Consider the following 19,884-nt stretch of genomic DNA (forward strand, 5'->3'; position numbering starts at 1 on the left):
AATGGGCTTATTTGGATGGCAAGATTTTATATATTGCAAGTTCATATAGCAAAATGTTTTATCCAAATGCATTTGATTTCTAAGCTTGAGATAGTCAGTGGTATCTCAGATTTATTTATATTTCTTTGATTCCTAGGCTTGGATAAGAACAGTTCAAATCATAAGGGATACCTTTAATTTCTTGTGTTGTTTAGATAGAGTCAGTGGTGAAGTGAAAATCCTCCCTTTGAGCTGATATCAGGTTTGGAGTCCGTAATTTTTGGTTCTCTATCTCAACCTGTTCCTAAGAATCAGTTTTTCAAGATGTGCTAGAGAACTAGTCTTATCCTTTTCTTTCGGTTTTGTTTTGTTTGTTTTGTTTTTGGTCTTAGTCTTTATTGTTACACAGAAATATCTCCCCAAACTTCACATTGCTCTGAAAAAAAGGTTTTTACAAGTTCACTTGGTATTTGAGGGATGAAGGTGGAGCATCAGTTTGCATCCTTCAAAGTGAAACTTGTTCCCGGTGCTTTTACAATTCAGCTAGTCCTATGTTCTATTGCCTTGATCTGCAAGGCTTTAAAGCCTGTACTGGAGGTCCCCAGGCAATGCCAAAGAGAGTACTTCTCCTACCTTTTCAGCTTTCAGGAATGCCTGTAAGGCACTTGCCAGATTTTCCTGTTAGCTCAATAGAATGCTGACTTTACTATATTGGGATTCAGGTAAAGCTGAGGGAAGAACCTGTCAAATTATTGTATCTGATCAAGGAGGGGCAGGGAAGGAGGTGGATGGGAAGAAAATCTCATGAAAACTGTGCCCCAGTTCCTCTACTAGTCCATATCTGCTGTCAGCTCCAAAGTTGAGGCACTGCTGCACCCGAGACCCTAACCCTCTGCACCTCTAGAGTCTGTTCTTTTTTTGTTGCTGTTCTGTTTCGTCCAGAATTAGTTTATTTTTTAGTTGCAATTTTCTCTCTCCTATACCTTTGAAAGGTTTTGACCTGTACCTCCTAGACTAAGGTTTCCTTTCCTATTGCTGACATTGCTGGTAAGGCAATGTTTCACTTGGTCTTCTAGTTAATCTTGACTTTTTAATCCATCATTTTTTCCTTTAACTTGGCTTCATAGTCTTCAGACAAGTTATTTCTGGGAAAGAAACTGATGATTGAGTGCCAGCTAGGCTTCAAGTACTGTGTTAGATACTTCACATACATATTCTTATTATTAATCCTAATTATAACAGCCCTATTAGTGGTATCCTCATTGTTCAGATGGAGTAACTGAGGCTCACAGAGGTTAAATAATTTGTCTGAGATCATAGATCTAGAAAGGGTAGAGATGGGAAATAAACTCACTTAGTTCAAACGATATGCTGCTGCTTATGTGTATAAAAGTGAGTGAATTAACACTCACTTTGTACTGTAGTTAACCACAACTAATTACCTGCCTGGTAAACCACACTATCTTCCCTCCATTCAAGGTATCTGGGCGCTGATTCATAGCCCAGATTGCAGCAGATTATCCCAAGGCAGCAGGCTGGAACTCAAGAGAAGAAAGGGAGTCCTTCATGACTACTTAGGGTAGTCTTTGTCATAAAATGAATAAATGTCTATGGTAACACATTAGGTAATATTAAAGAATATATAAAGACTACATAAAGCGAAAAATAAATTTCTCCTTGTAGACTTCCACTTCTGTAGCTCCTGTCTACATAATAGTCATTGCCTTTTTAGTTCCCTGTGTATTCTTCCAAAGCATCTATTTATATGTAGTCATTTATATCTATCTATGGTTTAAACACAAATGGTAGCATGCAATACATATTCCTTGGCACTTTGATTTTTTTTTTCACTTAATATTTTAAAGGACATTTCATATGAATACAAGTAGATCTATTGCATTATTTTTTATATTGAAGTATAACACAAGTAGAAGAATGTACACATCAGATGTACAACTAATTTTTACTGAGCACACGCACATCACTAGCACTCAGATCAAGAAATAGAAATAACCAGCACCTCAGGCTCATTCTTTTTAATGGAATTGTAGTAGTCCATGCAAGTGAATACCATGTTACCAAGTCTTCTGTTAATAGATATTTGGTTTGTTTTTTATCTTGATTCGGTAATTAATACTGCAGTGAATAACTTTATATATAGGTCTTTGCACCCATATGCATTTATATTTTTAGGACAAATGATAGGAAATAGAGTTGCTGGGTCAAAGAGTATGTACATTTAAAATTTTGTGTACTGTCAGGTTGTCTTAAAAGAAGTTGTATACCAATTTAAACATCCTCTAACAACGTAGAGAGTTTAAATCTTATTGATTTCTAAATGTTGCTCACAGGGGAGGTTAGATATTCTCACCTGCAAGAAGGGTGCAGAGAAATAGTAACCCCTTTTTGTGGTTAGTGATTATTGTGAAGATCTTTGCCTCCTTTGTTACGACTATGCCCCATTCTTTCCATCTGCCCATGATAGTTATGAACTATACATCCCAGTAGGAAGATGGAAGATGGGTAGTCTCTGGACTTCTTCGATTCCAGGAAGCTGTGGGACCAGTCCTTAGTTTTGTGGATACTGCTCTGGAAGAGAAATTGTAGCCACCATGTGAGGCTGACAGCATGATCCCTGTGTATGGCCTTGGTTCCCAGGGAAGCCGAGATAGGGACCACTTGAATTCAGTTCTTTGGCTGCCATTGGATGTGTATGCTTGTCAGTATCAGGACTGACAAGGTCTAGCTTCCTTTAGATAGAGGACCTGTGAAAGAGTGAAGTGGCCCACCTCAGAAATAGGGAATCCTGAAAGCTACTAGACTCTAAGTGAGATGAGTCCTTTTTTAGGAAGAGAGAAAAAGAGGTTGTACCACCTTTCTTGGGCTAAGGTGGAAGGTAGATTGAGGTCATTGAACCAAACAGTGCTTCCCAAATCAATGTATCTTTTTTTAAAAAAAAATCAAGATATAATTCACTTATAAAATTCACCATGTAAAAGTATACAGTTGAGTGGTTTTTATTATACTCACAAGGTTGTGCCACTGTCGTCATCATCTAGTCCCAGAACATTTTCATTATCTCGCAGAAACCCTGTGTGTGTTAGCAGTCACTCCCCACTCCTTCCCTTAGCCTTAGGTAACCACTAACCTATTTTCTTTGTCTATGGATTTGCCAGTTCTGGACATTTCGTATAAATGGAATCACATTAAATGTGGCCTTTTGTGTCTGCTTCTTTCACTTAGTGTAATGTTTTCAAGATTCATCCGTGTTTTGGCATGTGTCAGTACTTCAGTTCTTTTGATGGCTGAATAGTATTCCATTATGTGAATATATCACATTTTGTTTTTCCATTCATCCGTTGATGAATATTTGAGTTATTTCCACTTTTTGGCTGTATTATATAATGCTGCTATGGACTTTCATGTGGATGTAAATTTTCATTTCTCTTGCTAATATACCTAGGAGTGGAATTGTTGGGTCATGTATTTTTAAACTTTTTAAAACTTGTGGTAAAAAAAACACATAAAATGTACCAGCTTAATCATTTTTAAGTATACAGTTCAGCAATGTTAAGTATATTCACATTGTCATGAAACATTTCCAGAATCTTTGTTTTGTACAGCTGAAACTCTGTACTCATTACACAACAGTTTTCCTTTTTCTCCCTCTGCTCGGCCCGTGGTAACCAGCATGCCACTTTCAGTTTTTTATAAATTTGACTACTGTAGATACCTCATCTGAGTGGAATCATACAGTGCTTGTCTTTTTTGTCTGGCTTACTTCACTTAGCTTAATGTCCTCAAGATTCATCCATGTTGTAGCATGTGACAAGATTTCCTTTTTAAGGCTGAATAATTTATTCCATTATATGTATATACACCACGTTTTATTTATCCACTCATTGATGGACCTTTGGGTTGCTTCTACTTCTTGGCTATTGTGAGTAATGCTGCTGTGAACATGGATGGGCAAATAGCTTTTATTTCTTTTGGATATAAACCCAGAAGTGAGACTGCTAGATTATGTGATGGTTCTGTTCTTAATTAATTAAATTTTTTTATTTTGGTGACATGAGTTAACGAAATCCAGTAAGTTTCAGGTGCACAATTCAATAGTAAGGCATGCGTGCGCGCGCGCGCACACACACACATTGCATTGTGTGTTCACCACTCTATTTTCAATTTTTTGAGGAAACTTCACACCGTCTTCCATAGCTGTTGCACCATTTTACAATCCCACCAATAGTACACAAGGGTTCTAATTTCTACACATCCTTGACTACATTTGTTATTTTCTCTCTCTTTTTTTTTTTTATAGTAACTATCCTCATGGGTGTGAGGTGACACATTATTGTGGTTTTGATTTGTATTTCTCTGCTGATAGCGATGTTGCATATCTTTTCATAACGCTTATTGGCTGTTTGAATATCATCTTTGGATAAATGTCTGTTGAAGTCCTTTGCCCATTTTAATCAGGTTTTTTGACTTTTTTGTTGTTGACTTGTAGGAGTTCTTTATGTATTTTAGACATTAACTCCTTATCAGATAAAATGATTTGCAAATATTTTCTCACATTCTGTAGACTGCTTTTTCATTTTGTTAATTTGCACAAGTTTTTAAGTTTGATGTTCCATTTGTCTCTTTTTGCTTTTGTTGCCTATGCTGTTGGGGTCATATCCAAGAAGTCATTGCCAGATTCAGTGTTATGAGGGTTTTCCCTTTTTTCCAGTGAGTTTTATAGGTTTTGGTCTTAATTCAGATCTTTAATCCATTTTTAATTAATTTTTGTATATGGTCTAAGATAAAAGGCCAAGTTCATTATTTTGCATGTAGTATCCAATTTTTCCTGTATTCTTTTTGAGGAACTGTCAACTGTGTTTAAAAGTGGTTGCACCATTTTACATTTCTTCAAGCAATATGTGAAGATTCCGTTTGTTATTGCCCTTTTTCTCTCTAATGTATCAGCAACTACAATTATTTTTTATAGCCTTTTTATTGAGGTAAAATATACATAACAACATTTATCATTTTAGCCATTAAGTTCAGTGGCAGTAACTATATTCACAGTGTTGTGCAACACTCACCACCATCTATTTCCAGAAATTTTTCATCATCCCAAACAGAAACACTGTACCCATTAAATAACTTGCCATTTTTTCATCTTTATAGCCCGTGTTCTACTTTGTTTCTATCTGTTGATGGGCATTTGAATTGTTTCCACATTTTGGCTCTTCTGAATAATGCTGCTGTGAATATTTGCGTGCAAGTCTCTGTTTTGAGTCCCTGCTTTCAATTCTTTGGTGTAAATATTTAGAAATGGAATTGCTGGATCATATGATAATTCTGTGTTTAAGTTTTTGTTTGTTTGTTTTTATGTTTAACTTTTTGAGGAGCTGTGGAACTGTTTTCCACAGTGGCTGCACCGTTTTACAATCCCACCACCAATGTACAAGAGTTCCAATTTCCATATCCTAGCCCAGTGCTTTTCTTTCTTTCTCTCTCTCTCTCTTTCTCTTCTTGATAGTAGCCATCCTAATGTGTGTAAGGTGATATCTTGTGGTTTTTTCTGTTTCCCTAATGACTAGTTATGCTGAGCATCTTTTCAGGTGCAATTGTTCATTTATTCTTATTGGGAGAAATAGCTATTTATTTAAATCTTTTGCTTATGAATTGTCTCTTTGTTGAGTTGTTTAAGAGTTCTTTATATATTTTGGATACTAGACCTTTATTAGATATATGGTTTGCAAATATTTCTTCCTGTTCGTTGGGTCGCCTTATCACTTTATTAATAGTATTCTTTGAAGCATTAATGTTTTTAATTTTGATGAGGTCCATTTTAACTATTTTTTATTTTATTACATGTGTTTAAGTGTTATATCAAGGAAACTGTGGCCTAATCCAAGGTCACAGAAACTTACACCTGTTTTGTTCTAAGAATTTTAAAGTTTTAGCTCTTACATTTAGATCTTTGATTTGTTATGAGTTAATATTTGTATTCTTTATGAAGTAGTGGTCCAGATTCATCCTTTTACTTATGGGCAGCTACTTGTCTCATTACCATTTGTTGAAATGACTAGTCTTACTCCGTTGAATTGTCTTGGGTCCGCCGTAAAAAGCCAATGGACCAAAGATGTATGGATGAACTCTGGACTCCCAGTTCTATTTCATTGATCTGTATGTCTATTCTTATGCCATACTTTCTTGATTATTATAGCTTTGTGTTGTAAGTTTTCAAACTGGGAATTGTGAATCTTCCAATTTCATTAATATGGAATATTACATTAATTGATTATCATACGTTCAACCAATCTTGCAATCCTGGGATAAATTTCACTTGGTCATGATTTATAATCCTTTTTATATGCTGCTGGATTTGGTTTGCTAGTATTTTCTTGAGGATTTTTCCATCCACATTCATAAGGAATATTAGTAGTTTTCTTGTGATGCCTGTCTGTTCATGATATCAAGGTAATGCTGGCTTCATAGAATGAGTTGGGAACTGTTCTTAGCACTTCTGTTTTCCGGAAAGTGTTTGGAAGGGATTGATGTTAATTCTTTATGTTTGCTAGAATTCAACAGTTACAGTAAGTTGAATAGTGTCTCTACAAATTCATGCCCACCCAGAAACTTTCTTTGATTGTTATCTTATTTGGAATAGGGTCTTTGTGGATGTAACTAGCTACAGTGAGATCATATGGATTAAGGTGGGCCCTAAATCCAGTGATTTGTGTCCTTATAACAAGAGAAGAGGACAAAAAGAGACATGTAGAAAAGACCAGGTGAAGAGATGGAGGCAGAGATTGGAATGATATAACTACAAGCCAAGCAACGCCAAAAAAATTTATATGAGCCACCAGAAGTTAAGAAAATGGAAAAAAGGAGTCTTCCACAGAGTCTTCAGAAGGAAACATGGCCCAGCCAACAACTTGATTTCAGACTTCTCAGCTCCAGAACTATAAGAGAATACATTTCTGTTGTTAGAGGTCATCGAGTTTGTGGTAATTTATTACAGCAGCCCTAGGAAAGTAATATATCAGTAAAGCCATCTGGTCCTGGACTTTTCTTTGTGGGAAGTTTTTTGAATTATTAATTTAATCTCTTCTTGTACACCATTCAGATTTTCTGTTCTTGAGTCAGTTTCAGTAATTTGTGTCTTTCTAGGAATTTGTAGATTTCATCTGTTTAGGTAGACAGTTGCTCATGGTAGTCTCTTATAATCCTTTCTGTTTCTATAGTTGGTAGTAACATTACTGATTTCATTACTAATTTTAGTAATTTGAGTTGTTTTCTTTTTTTTTTAATCAGTCTAACGGTTTTTCAATTTTGTTGATCATTTCAAAGAACCAGCTTTTGGTTTTATTTTTCTCTATTTTTCTATTCTCTAATTCATTTATCCAAACTTGTAATTATTTACTTCTTTCTGCTTGCTTTGGATTTAGTTTGCTCTTCTTTTTCTAATTTTTTAAAGTAGAAGTTTGGGTTATTGATTTGAGGTCTGTATTCTTTTTTATTGTGGGCATTCACAGAACTGCTTTTGCTGTATTTTATGTTTTAGTATTGTCTTAGCTTGGGCTGGGTGGCTTGAACAATAAATTTATTTTCTCACAATTCTGGAAGCTAGAAGTCCAAGGTCAAAGTGTCAGCATAGTCGGTTTCTGGTGAGAGCTCTCTTCTTTGCTTGTAGATTGCCACCTTTTTGCTGCATCTTCATATAGTAGGGAGAAGAGAGCAAGAGCAAGCTCTCTGGTATCTCAATTATAAGGACACTAATCCCATTGTGAGGGCCCCACCCTCATGACCTCATCTATATCTAATTACTTCCCAAAGACCCCATTCCCAGATCACCTTAAGGATTAGGGTTTCAATATATGAATCTTATGGGGACGGACACAATTTAGTTCATAGCAGATATATCTGTGTTTTTATTTATCTTAAAGTACTTTGTAATTTCCCTTGTGATTTACTTTGATCCATTTGTTATTTAGGAATGTGTTAATTTCTACATATTTATGAATTTTCCAAATGTATTATTGATTTGTAATTTCATTCCACTGTGGTCAGAGAACCTACTTTGTGTAATTTCAATGTTGTAAAATTTTTGAAATGTGTTTTGTGACTGAACATTGGCCTATTCTGGATAATGTTTCACATGTACTTGAGAAGAATGTATATTCTCTTGTTGAGTATTCTATAGATGTCTGTTAGGTCTAGTTGGTTTGTAGTGTTCTATTTTTTTTTTTGCTGATCATCTATTATTGCAAATGAGGTATTGAAGTCTCCAACTTTATTGCTGAACTGTTTATTTCTCCCTTCAGTTCTGTCAGTTTTTTTCTTCATGTATTTTGGAATTCTGTTAGCATACATGTTTGTAATTGTTATATCTTCTTGATAGATATCAAGAAGATGTTATATGTTCTTGACCCTTTTATCATTATATAATGTCCTTGTCTCTAGTAACAAAAATTGTCTTAAAGCCTGTTTGTCTTATTATGCTTTGGCCTTCTAGATCCTAAATCTCTTATTTGCCCCCAATATTATCTAGCACTTCAGGCAGCTGCAAACTTAAAACACTTGCCTATAATTGTATTTGACAAACACCCACTGGGAAAAGGGGTTTTGGACTTGTGCTCCCAGTCAGGTCAAATATAGATAGTTGCCTTGCAAGTGGGTGGGGTCCTCCAGGGAATTATTATCATATAGGTCATATAATAACATTTTTTTGGGAATGAGGCTTTGAAAGAGTTCCAGCTTCATTCTGTTGACTCTGGTGGTTGCTAGGCTGCACTGGGAATGCGGATTGTTTTCATGGCTAACTTATAGTTGGAAAGTGAGGGATGGGACTGGGTCAAGTAAAAATGCCTCAAACTCATTGTTTATTTCAGGATTCAGCCATTTTTTTAAAAATAAATTCTGGGTTGCTACAAGCCTTTGGCTAGTCTCCAGAGTTATGAAAAAGTTGAATTTGATAATTTTTGCCAATTTTTTCACTTTTTATGAAGGAGAAAAAATTTTAGAGGTCCTTCATCATCCTCACTGATGTAATCCAGTACATCACTTATGGTAAAGGTTAGCACTGAGGCAGCAGCAGCAACTTTCCCAAATCAGTACCAACAAGTTTGTCTAAGAAGTTACTGAGTCAGGAGGAGGCAAATAACACTCCTAAATGGAGATACAAGCAGAGACCTTTAGCAGTTCTACTTTTCAAAGGAGGAGAAGGAGGAAGAAACCATTATTCTTTGAGCATCTGCATACTAAGTGCTTATTTAACTCTCATGACAACCTTCATGAGGTGTAGGAGTATAATCCTCATTTTATAAATGAGAAAACTGAAGTGAAGGCGATGAAATGCCACAGACCACAAAGCTACGAAGTGGCATACCTAGGATTCAGACCTGAAAAGCCTTTTCCACCATATTTTTCATTTATTGGCTTGTCACTGTGTGACCACTACATTTAATTATGCTTTTCCATTTAACCACCATTTAACTCTTTAAGGTAGATTTTATTACCTCCATTTTACAGAAGAAGAAACTAAGGCTGAGAGGTTAGGCCTCTTGCCCAGGTTATAGTATAAGTAGGACAGAATCAGTTCTGCTGTATTCCTTCACTCCTACCTTTAGACACAGTGCAGCGCTGCCTCAGCAGGCTTAGGATTACCACACATCTTCTGCTCACCTGCTTCTGGGTACCAGCCTATGCTATTTCCCAGATAAGGAGCCTTTTGTCTTGTGTCTGAAGTCCTAGAGTGACCAAGGTCAAAGGAAATCCTCTTGGCTACCCCAAAAGTCCTACTAGATAAGGAATTTTGGCTTGCCACTGATATTGGTTCTTTGAAAACTTGTACCTCTTAGAGCCTCAATTTTCTCATATCATATAATTGGCCTTCAAAATGGGATATACAAGGGAAAAGATGCCTGTATTTTACTTTTCTCATTTCTTTTTAATTTGTGTTTTACAATGAATTAAAGTGGTTTGTATACATAATTAGGGTATGTTTGTTCGATTGTTTACCAATAGGATGGATGCCTGATTATAGTCCACTGGTCTATAAAGTGAGGGGTTTGGACTACAGTGTGTTCCAGTGTTGTGAAGAAGTAAAATATGGATCTGAGTGAAGGAAGTTAGTTCTCAGAGCATTTGCAACTTTTCAGGAATCCTCTGACTTCATCAACCCATGACAGTTTTGATAATTAAAAACACTGATTTCACTTACTTTTCTTAGCTCACTTTTTATCTCCAAGTTTATAATACTCTTGTATAATTATGGTAGAAAATCTTATTCAGGTGGACTTTTGATCAGACTTTCTTTGCTCTTATTTTTAACCTCCTTAATTATATTTATTTCGTAGGTATCATAGCTGCAAATGTTTTTGTATTCTGTTTATGGAGAGTACCTTCTCTACAGCGGACAATGATCAGATATTTCACATCCAACCCAGCATCAAGTAAGTCTAACTTGTGTGATTTTATTTTGAAGTAGAATATGAAAGAAATATGCTTTATTTTCATTGAAATGCCATAAAAAGGATGAGTTCTTGTCAACAATTATAAGCAAAGGAATTAAAGAGGGGGGAAAAAAATCAGGGGATAGGCTGTAATCTCTTTGAGAACAGCGACCTTTAGACACAGTGCAGCGCTGCCTCAGGATTACTCTTTTATTGCTGTGTCCCAGGTACATACTATGTACCTTACACAGTATAGATATCCAGATATTTTTTAATGACTTAAGATTCCTATCACTAAAAGTTTACTCTTTGAGGAGACTGTTATATACAACTTCATATCTGTAATTGAATTATTTACGAATTCTTTTTTCTAAGTAACTTGCTATAAGGACAAGTTGCTTTCATTGAACCGAGAACTTTTATTGGTTGCTTACCAAGTAAAAAAGAGATTTAAGGTAGCTTTTTACCACTTTGAAAAATGCTGTCTTAAACCAACTTACTTAAGCATTTAACTAGCTGTTTTTGTTTCCCATGTTTGATTTGTTTCATACTAATGAAAAAAAATCTAAAATAGACAATTTTTACTGGCTGTGTGTTCCACAATTACCAGACTGTGTTTTTCTTTCTCTTGTAGAGGTCCTTTGTTCTCCAATGTTGCTGTCAACATTCAGTCATTTCTCCTTGTTTCACATGGCAGCTAATATGTATGTTTTGTGGAGCTTCTCCTCGAGCATAGTGAACATTCTGGGTCAAGAGCAGTTCATGGCAATGTACTTATCTGCAGGTGATAAGCTTTAATCTTGGGGCCTTTCAGAATATAAGCACTCTCATCTGTCTGGAGAAGGGACAAAGGGAATGATTATAGCCATATTCTACATACAGTAAGTGTTCAGTACATGTTTATTTCTCAGATGTACGTAGAGAAGACTATCAGACTAGTGGGGCTATTGTCTTCTCTGTTTCTCATTTTGTGGATTTCCTCTTAACGTGAATTATTTACTGTTTAGTTTTAAATTAGCCCGGTAGACAGGAGTTAAAGTTTAGTGTAGGACTTAAGTGTGTCCTATTTATCTCACTAGGCCTTGATTTCTTTAGCCTCAGGCTCACTATTTTACAGATAAGTGGTTCCCAGACTCCAGCTCTCTGTCATCTGAATCTTTGTTAAATAACCTTAAGCTCATTCCCCAAATTTGCTCAGATTCCAGAACACTTTATATCAGAGCCATCCAGTAAGATTGTCAGGAATGAGTTTATTCTTGCAGGTGTATACGGTAGCATGGAACCCACTCCAGTTGTCCTGGAGATAGCATCATTTCCTTATTTCAACTAGGAGGTGGTAATATGGGATTCCAGGTTCCTGGATGCTGCTAAATTGGCAGTTGGTCAGTTAAATTTTACTTCTCTCTTTGCAAAATGCACTTAATTAAAACCATAAAATATCAAAATTCATTCCTAAAATCTCTTCATTTAAAACAGTTATTCTGTCGTGAAAAAAGCACTGAGCTTGGAGATTGAAGACCTGGGTTCAGATCCTTATTCTGCTATCAGCTGTGTGATGTTTCAGAAAAGACTCTGCTTCTCTGAGGATAATGATACTCTCTCATGACAAGGGGTTGTAGAAAAGGTTAAATAGAAGCATCTACTACAAGGCCCAGAGTGGTTACTTAATCATGTTAATTAAATACTCATGGGCCTCTCTCTAGTCCCTCAAAACTAGAAGTCGAGCAATACCTCTAGCCTGTAAGATAAGTGTATATAGTTCTTTCTCTAAGCGCTAGTTGTGTTTACAGGTCCAAAGGGTCTGTTTCAGTTGCCATTAATTCCTGTTCTGTAGGAAGCTGTGTTTTTGTTTTGTTTTGTTTTTTAAATTAGCTACACTCAGCTCAGATGGCATTGGAGGCAAAGGGACATATAAAGGATCATCTAGTCTGGGTCTGCAGCAGAATCTGCAGCAGGCGGGGTAGAATGGTCCCACTCCCTGGTCCCACTCCAGAGACTCTGATTTAGTGTTTGGAGTGCAGCCCAGAGGATTCCCAGATAGTTGGTGAGTTTGGGAAGTAGTCTCTTTTCTTGTTATAGATGAGAAAAATGAGTATTGAGAGAGAAAGTAAATGACCCTACATCACTCAGCAAGTTGCACAGTGGGTCAGACTTTTTTTTTCCCTGTAAAATATCTAAAGTGATAGGCAAGATAAATATTCATGTCTGCACCCAGTTAGAAACCTGACACTGTTAGTCTCTGTGGGGCGGAGATCAGAAATAGAAACCATTTTTATACCTCACTAAAATTACTGACATGTTCCTTATTTCTCAGGTGTTATTTCCAATTTTGTCAGTTATGTGTGTAAAGTTGCCACAGGAAGATATGGACCATCACTTGGTGCAGTAAGTATTTCTACTTTAAAAATTTTAAATTTAGCTTTTAACTTCATTTTGAAATAATTTTAGACTCACAAAAAAGTGGCAATATTAGTACCAATACTATATAACCAATATTAGTACCAATCCTATATAACCTTCACCCTGCAGAACCACCATACAATTATCAAAGCCAGGAAATTAACATCGAAACAATTCTATTAATTAACCTATACCTAATTTAGAATTTTTACATTTGTAAAGCCTTGTAAATGTCAGGCTGTAACTTTTAATCATTGGCCATTTATATAAACCTGCTGGAACAGAGTACATGTCAAGAGTAAGCAAGATATAGAAGCAACCTAGTGTCATCAATAAATGAATGGATAAAAAAGATGTATATATATATATAACGGAATATTAGCCATGAAAAATAACGAAATCTTGTCTACGGCCATGCCACCCTGTACATGCCTGATCCTGTCCGATCATGGAAGCTAAGCAGGGTCGAGCCTGGTTATTACTTGGATGGGAGACCACCTAGGAATACCAGGTGCTGTAGGTGTAAAAAAAAAAAAAAAGAAAAAATCTTGCCATTTACAGCAACATGGTGGACCTAGAGAATAGTATGCTAAGAGAAATAAATTAGACATAGAAAGACAAATACCATATGATTTCACTTATATGCAGAATCTAAAAAACAAACAAACAAAAACCATGAAAAAGAAACAAACTTATAGATACAGAGAACAAACTTGTGGTTGCCAGAGGAGAATGGGGTGGGAGGATGAGTGGAAAAGGGGAAGAGTGTTAAGAAGTACAAACTTCTAGTTATGAAATAAATCATGTGGATGTAATAGACAGGGAATGTAGTCATTAATATCATAATAACTATGTACAATGACAGATGGTTACTAGACTTATTGTGATCACTTCGTAAGGTATATGAATGTTGAATCACTGTGTTATAGAGCTGAAACTAATATAGTCTCTATCAACTATAATTTAAATCTCTATCAACTCAAATTAAAAAAAAGAGGAGTCAGAACAGTGGGTATCTAGTCCCCATAAACCAGAGAGCCTAATCTAGCTTTGGAAAATTCAAACTAATTACAGATTTGAATCTGGTGCTATTTAGTCAATATTTGAGTGTCTGCTATGCAGATTAAACTGCTGGGCACTGTACTGGAGACTAGGGATACAGGCATTGAGCAAGATGATCAAAATTCCTGCCCTCAAGAGCTATCCTCTAGATGCCTTAAAAAAAAATTACAGATGTGCTTTCTTTTGAGTTTAATGGCAGATTTCTAGGACCATGGAAATATTTACTTAATGTTTATTTAAAGACTACTCATTTAATATGTACATATTTAAATGTTGATTCACTTAAATGCATTCAAATAGGAAATTTCATAGGTAAAGCAACTCTTAAAATGTTCAGTTTTGGAAAAGAATCCTTTCATAAAGTAATCTCATAATTTGTGTGATCCTCAGAATTGTGTATACTTAATTTTCCTAATGAAGTCTATATATCTTGTCCTATCACCTAACATGCTTTCTTAATTTAAACTCCCTGTTTTTCCTGGATAAAATGTTTGTTTTCCATATAAAATTTGGTGCCAATATAATTTATATGTTTCAAATTCTATTCTCTGCCTCATTCACTGACTAAGTATCTGTTATGTAAAGGCAGTGATGAATGAGAAATGGACTCTGACTTCGAGCTTAGTTGGGAAGAAAAATTATGCACACATCTATAAGGGCTGAGTATATTTTAGAAAACTTTGGAGAGTTCTAAGAGTAGGGAGACTTTCTCATTAGCTGAGAGAATCTGGGAGGGCATTTTGACGTGCCCTCAGACAACTGTTATTCTCATGTTACAGATAAACTAAAGTCCAAGATGAACAGAGTGTGGTAGCATGGTGATGGAATTACACTGAGTTTGAATCCCAGCTCTGCCACTTATCTGTTGTTTCTAGGACGTATTACTTAACCTCTCTGAACCTCAGTTTCTCCCTGTGAAATGGGGATAACACATCTATTTCTGATTTGTAATGCAAGGATGTTCAGTGTGCTTCGCGTAATAAGGAGCATGTAGTAAGAAATGTGGAAATGGTAGTTCATATTCATGCATCAAATTCCTGTAGAGCCATGGCAGGATAATTATTATCCTGAAATACTTCCATTCATTCTTGGTTAAAATTAAAGAAAACTAAATCACCAGTTATAGTGGTATTTTTATTGGAAAATCTGGGATGGAGGAGAGCACTAATGACAAAATTGTATTACAAAATATGAAATACTGGTTTTATTGCCTTTATCATAGTTCTTTGTTAAAAGTGAAGATTATTAAAGAATATTTGTCAATTAACATCGGCATTAGAGAGCAAGAATTTGATAAGGGTACTAGATTTGGTACTAGATTTTGGTAAGGGTTTTGTTTAGTTAGAACTGTGCATATTCTGAATCTCATTTAAAAATTGAGTTTCTTATTAGTTATTGGCAGGAAGTGTTTCTCTCATTTTGCCTTTCAAAAGGTTATTTTTTGTGAGACATAAATCGTGAGATGGCAAAGATGAATCAGATATTTGTTGGAAACTATTAAAGTGTTAGAGAATTTTTTTTCACTTGAGGCTGTAAATAGTTTATCATAGGCCAAATTTGCTCACCAACAGTATGATAACCTGCTTACTGTAATTTCATTGATTTAACTATTACCTAATCTGCACATAGAGTGAATTCTCTTGCTAAGTCTCTCTCTTTTTTTTTTTCTTTTACAAGGTTTCAAGTAAAATGAAATCGTCACTAGAGCAGATTCATGTGGAATTCCATTTTGATTTATCTATAGTGTTTTGAAGTATATGTCCTTGTATAACTTTTTTAACGGCTGCTTCTAGGTATTGCTATATATGTATATATTACTTATCACACTCTACTGGTGGTGTCATTCTACCAGTTTGAGTGAAGTGAACCTTACCTCCCTTTTCATTCCTATATTCTTCCCAAATCATAATTGTCTTAAATATTTCCCCTAAATATATTTATAATATCGGTCACTTTGTATTTACTTTTTACTTTTTTCATTGTCCTTCCTTTCTGTTGTTCTCAGATTATTCCTTCTATCATTTTCTCCCTCTTTAGATAACTTTCTTCAGTCATTCTTTTAGGTAGGCCTGCTGGTGACAGATTCTCTAAGTTTTCCTTTGTCTGAAATGTCTTGATCCCTTCTTTTCTGAAGGATATTTTCACTGGCTATAAAATTCCAGGCTGACAGTTCTTTTGGCACTTGAAAAATGTTGTGCCACTTCTTTTTGGTCTCCATAGTCTGAAGAGAAATCCTTTGTTATTTAAATAGCTTTTCCCTATAGGTAAGGTGTCATTTCTCCTACTACTTTCAAGATTTTCTTTTATTTCTATAGTTTTCAGAAGTTTGACAATATGTCTTGTCATGGTTATCTTTTTGTTTATCTCGTTTGGTTTTTACTCAGCTTCTTGAATCTATAGGTTTATGTTTTGCGGGGAAATTTTCAGCTGTTATTTCTTCAAATATTTTTTCAGCCTCACCATTTTTCTTCTTTCCTGGGACTCTGATGACATGATGTTAGATCATTTGTTATAATCCCATGGGTTCCTGAATCTGTTAATTTTTTAAGTCTATTTTTTCTCTCTTGTCCAGATTGGGTAATAGCTATTCTGTTCCAGGTTCACTGATTATTTTCTCTGTCCTTTCCATTCTGTTTGAGCCCATCCAATCAGTGTTTGTTTGTTTGTATGTATGTATGTATGCATGTATGTATGTATGCATGTATGTATGTATTTTTAGGCGAGGCAACCCTTGGTTGACCTCACAGATTGCAAGGACCTTGTCAGCTTATAATCCCTTATGTTTTATTTTTAACACATACAGCACCTGGTTTTCCTAGGTGGTCTCCCTTTATTTAGGTTATTGTATTTTTCAATTCTAAAGTTTACATTGTTTTTGGTGTCTTTGCTGAACTTATTTCTTGTGCTGTTTTTTTTTTTTGTTGTTTTTGTTTCAAGCATGTTTTTGATTGCTCATTGAAGCATTTTTATGATGGCTGCTTTAAACTGCTTGTCAGATAATTCTAACACCTCTGTCATCTTAGTGTTGGTGTCTCTTAATTGTCTTTTCTCATTCAAGTTGAGATTTTTCTGGGTTTTGTTATGATGAGTGATTTTCGAATGAAATCTGGACATTTGGATATTATACTATGAGACTTTGAATCTTGTTTAAATTTACTGTTTAGCAGGCTGCCGCTGACAATTGCCATTATTGCCAGGTGAGGGTGGAAGTGAAGTCCAGGTTTCCTTCTCAGCCTCCTTTGACATTTGGTGGACAAGGGTTCTTGTTACTGAAGGGTAGGGCTGGGAGTTCTGGGAGTTCAGGCTCCCTAGTAGACCTCCGCTAATACCACTCTGGCTCAGAGGAAGGGTGCCTTGTTACTGCTGTCCACATTACCTCCACTCATCCCACCCTGTCATGGGTATTGGGATGCCTCAGTATGCAAGTCTAGATTCTCCACTCAGCCTTTGCTGATGGGGATTGGGCCACAGTTTTTTTGGTGGTGTTTGGCTGGAGTAGAGTAGTTATTGTCTAAAAGTTTTCTGTCTTGCTAGGGTACCCTTTCTTGGTCCTTTGGCTAGAAAGAGTATTTTTGGGGGGCGAAGACCTATTTTGTCTGAGTTCATTGGTGTTTCCAGGTTGTGAGCTTCTCCAAAGCCTGGTCTGAGCTATGAGGCCAAAAGAAAACCTAGGGAACTCACTACTGTGTCATTTCTTAGATCTCAGGGTTCCTAGCTGGTCTACTTTCTCCTCAATGCCCAGGGTTTTTAGCTGTACTTAGCTTGTGGAAGAATGCCCCTTAGAGCAAATTCATTTAAAATTCATAATGTAAAAAAACTCACATAAAAACCCTTAATATGATAGATATGAAGATAGATATAAAGTTGTTTATGAAAATTGTTTACTTATGAAATAAGTAAAAAATTATATGTATATTGATTACAAGTATATAACCTGTGTACATAAATAAATTATTGGTGGAGAATAAGAGATCTTCACCTCTAAAAGAAAGCAGACTTCTCAGATCTACATGGATAGGGATTCATGACTCCCTGAAATTGTATCTAAAATACAAATGAATGTGAAATTTTTCTGAAGAGAAAGAATGCAATTTTTGCTATTTTCATAAAAGCCTCTGACTAGAAATGGTGAAAATAAAGAATTTCTGCATGGGGCTGGGCCCAAACATTTGTCAGAAAAGCAAGTTGCAATTTATTCAGACACATAAATACATTTAAATTTGTGTAGATATAGATCAGTTGAGAAAATTCCAGAAAGATAGTGGAATCACCTCCTATCTTTAAAATAATGTAAGTACAATGAGTTATAATCACAAAATGGCTTTACATAGAAATGTTCAGTAAATGCGAATTTTCTTTATTAAAATATCTGTAATGAGCATTTTAGATGAAGAATATAATCTATGGAGAACTAATTTAGAGAGTCAACAGAATTTTAATGTTCTTTCATATCAGCTAATCAAATTATATTTGCTTCATTTTGGGGAAAAGTATAATTTTACTGTTTTTTTCTTTCAGAAAATAAGGCTTCAACTTGATATCTTCTGGATCGTTGAGTTGGCTTTTTTAGGTTTTTTAAAAAATAAACCTAGCATACTACAGTTGTATATAATGCTGTAAAGACTAGAAGGTGATAGGGTACTGTTCACTCCAACTTCCAAATTCTTAAGTGACAATGACATCTGCTTTGCTTAATACACTATGTGCTGATAGATTTTGGGGCAGATGTTGAAGTTCCAGCCAGAACAGATCTTTCAGAATAAATATAAATATGGCCAATAAAACATGTTGCACCCTAGAGGAACCATAACCCAGCAGTTTTTGTGGGGAAATAAGCCTGCCATCTTCTGAGGTGGTTCTAATGTCCTTGAAAGTTGCTATGACCTAATATTTAGGATGTGGAGTAAGGAACCAGGAAAGGGTTGAACAAATTATGGAGGCTGTGTGTGTACATGTGAGTATTTCCACATAACCAGTGATCACTCTGTTAAGGGAGTAAGGATTTCAGAAGAACCCCATGTGTTACAATTACTTGCACAGAAGCTAGTTTGGTCAATATACAATAGCAGGCAGTAGATCTTAAATATAAAACATAGAATTCTAACCCCTAACCCCTACAGCAAAATTGGTAGGCACCATCAACTCCTAGCCTGTCCCCTTTATTATGTAGCTGACGTTATTATTCCTTGTTCTTTATTTTTTTCAGCCTAAGCCCTAGGTTGTCTTTGTCCATATACCTTAAATTAGGTCTTAAGTTTCCTTCTGAGAGCTATTCATACTGTCTTTCCATCTCCTAGTTATCCCAGCCCATCCCTAGGACTGCAACTTGAGCTAGTTTCCCTGTTTAGGCCAACTAGCAACTATATATTAGGAGCTGGGGACATCTGGGATTCCTGGGACTCATAATACTTTTCTTTAAAGTTTTAGTAATTCCTAAAATGTAAGATAGTCCTATGTTCTGAAGCAACTCTTTACTTAGAAGACACTAAATAAACAGTTGGGATTTAAGAGACATAGATGCTATTTTCTGAAATAGCCTTTTAAATGAAAAAGTAGGGACCTTTCCTTTTAATTATTTGAGCATTCAATTATAGGAGCATCTTTTAAAAATTATTTTTCTCTTATATGTCTTTTTTAAATGTCCTATTTTGAAATGACTTAAATCTTAGAGAAAGTTGCAGGAATAGTACAGAGGACTCCTAAGTCTTAAAAAGACAAAAAGCAACTGGGGGTTATTGAAGTATAATTAACATACAAAAATTGCACATATTTGAAGTTTATAATATGGTAAGTTTTGAAATGTAGATACCCTTGAAATCATCGTCACACTTAAGGTAATGAACATATTCACATCCTCAAAAGTTCCTTGGTGCTTTTCTGTGCTCCTGCCTGCACTCCTAAGCAACAACTTCTTTGCCTTTGTCATGGTAGATTCATTTATACTTAATTTCTAGAGTTTTATATTAATGGAATCATACAGCATATACTTCTTTTTGTT

At 35.5% G+C, this 19,884-nt stretch overlaps 1 protein-coding gene and 1 pseudogene across 6 annotated transcripts in view; both read left to right on the forward strand.

Moving 5' to 3' along the window:
- Nucleotides 1–19,884, forward strand: part of PARL (presenilin associated rhomboid like) — a 51,681-nt gene that overhangs the window by 22,711 nt on the left and 9,086 nt on the right. For 3 of the 6 annotated variants that reach the window (XM_011382572.2, XM_011382590.2, XM_011382580.2), the window contains exons 5-7: nucleotides 10,329–10,424; nucleotides 11,059–11,208; nucleotides 12,739–12,809. In XM_011382572.2, coding sequence (XP_011380874.1) covers nucleotides 10,329–10,424; nucleotides 11,059–11,208; nucleotides 12,739–12,809 — 317 coding nt within the window. The remainder of the gene's footprint in view (nucleotides 1–10,328; nucleotides 10,425–11,058; nucleotides 11,209–12,738; nucleotides 12,810–19,884) is intronic. The other 3 variants (XM_023526211.1, XM_023526216.1, XM_023526212.1) reach the window with 1 other exon arrangement.
- On the forward strand, nucleotides 13,229–13,347 carry LOC111734247 (annotated as a pseudogene).

Source organism: Pteropus vampyrus, unplaced genomic scaffold, assembly GCF_000151845.1.
Source record: "Pteropus vampyrus isolate Shadow unplaced genomic scaffold, Pvam_2.0 Scaffold14, whole genome shotgun sequence".
NCBI lineage: Eukaryota > Metazoa > Chordata > Mammalia > Chiroptera > Pteropodidae > Pteropus > Pteropus vampyrus.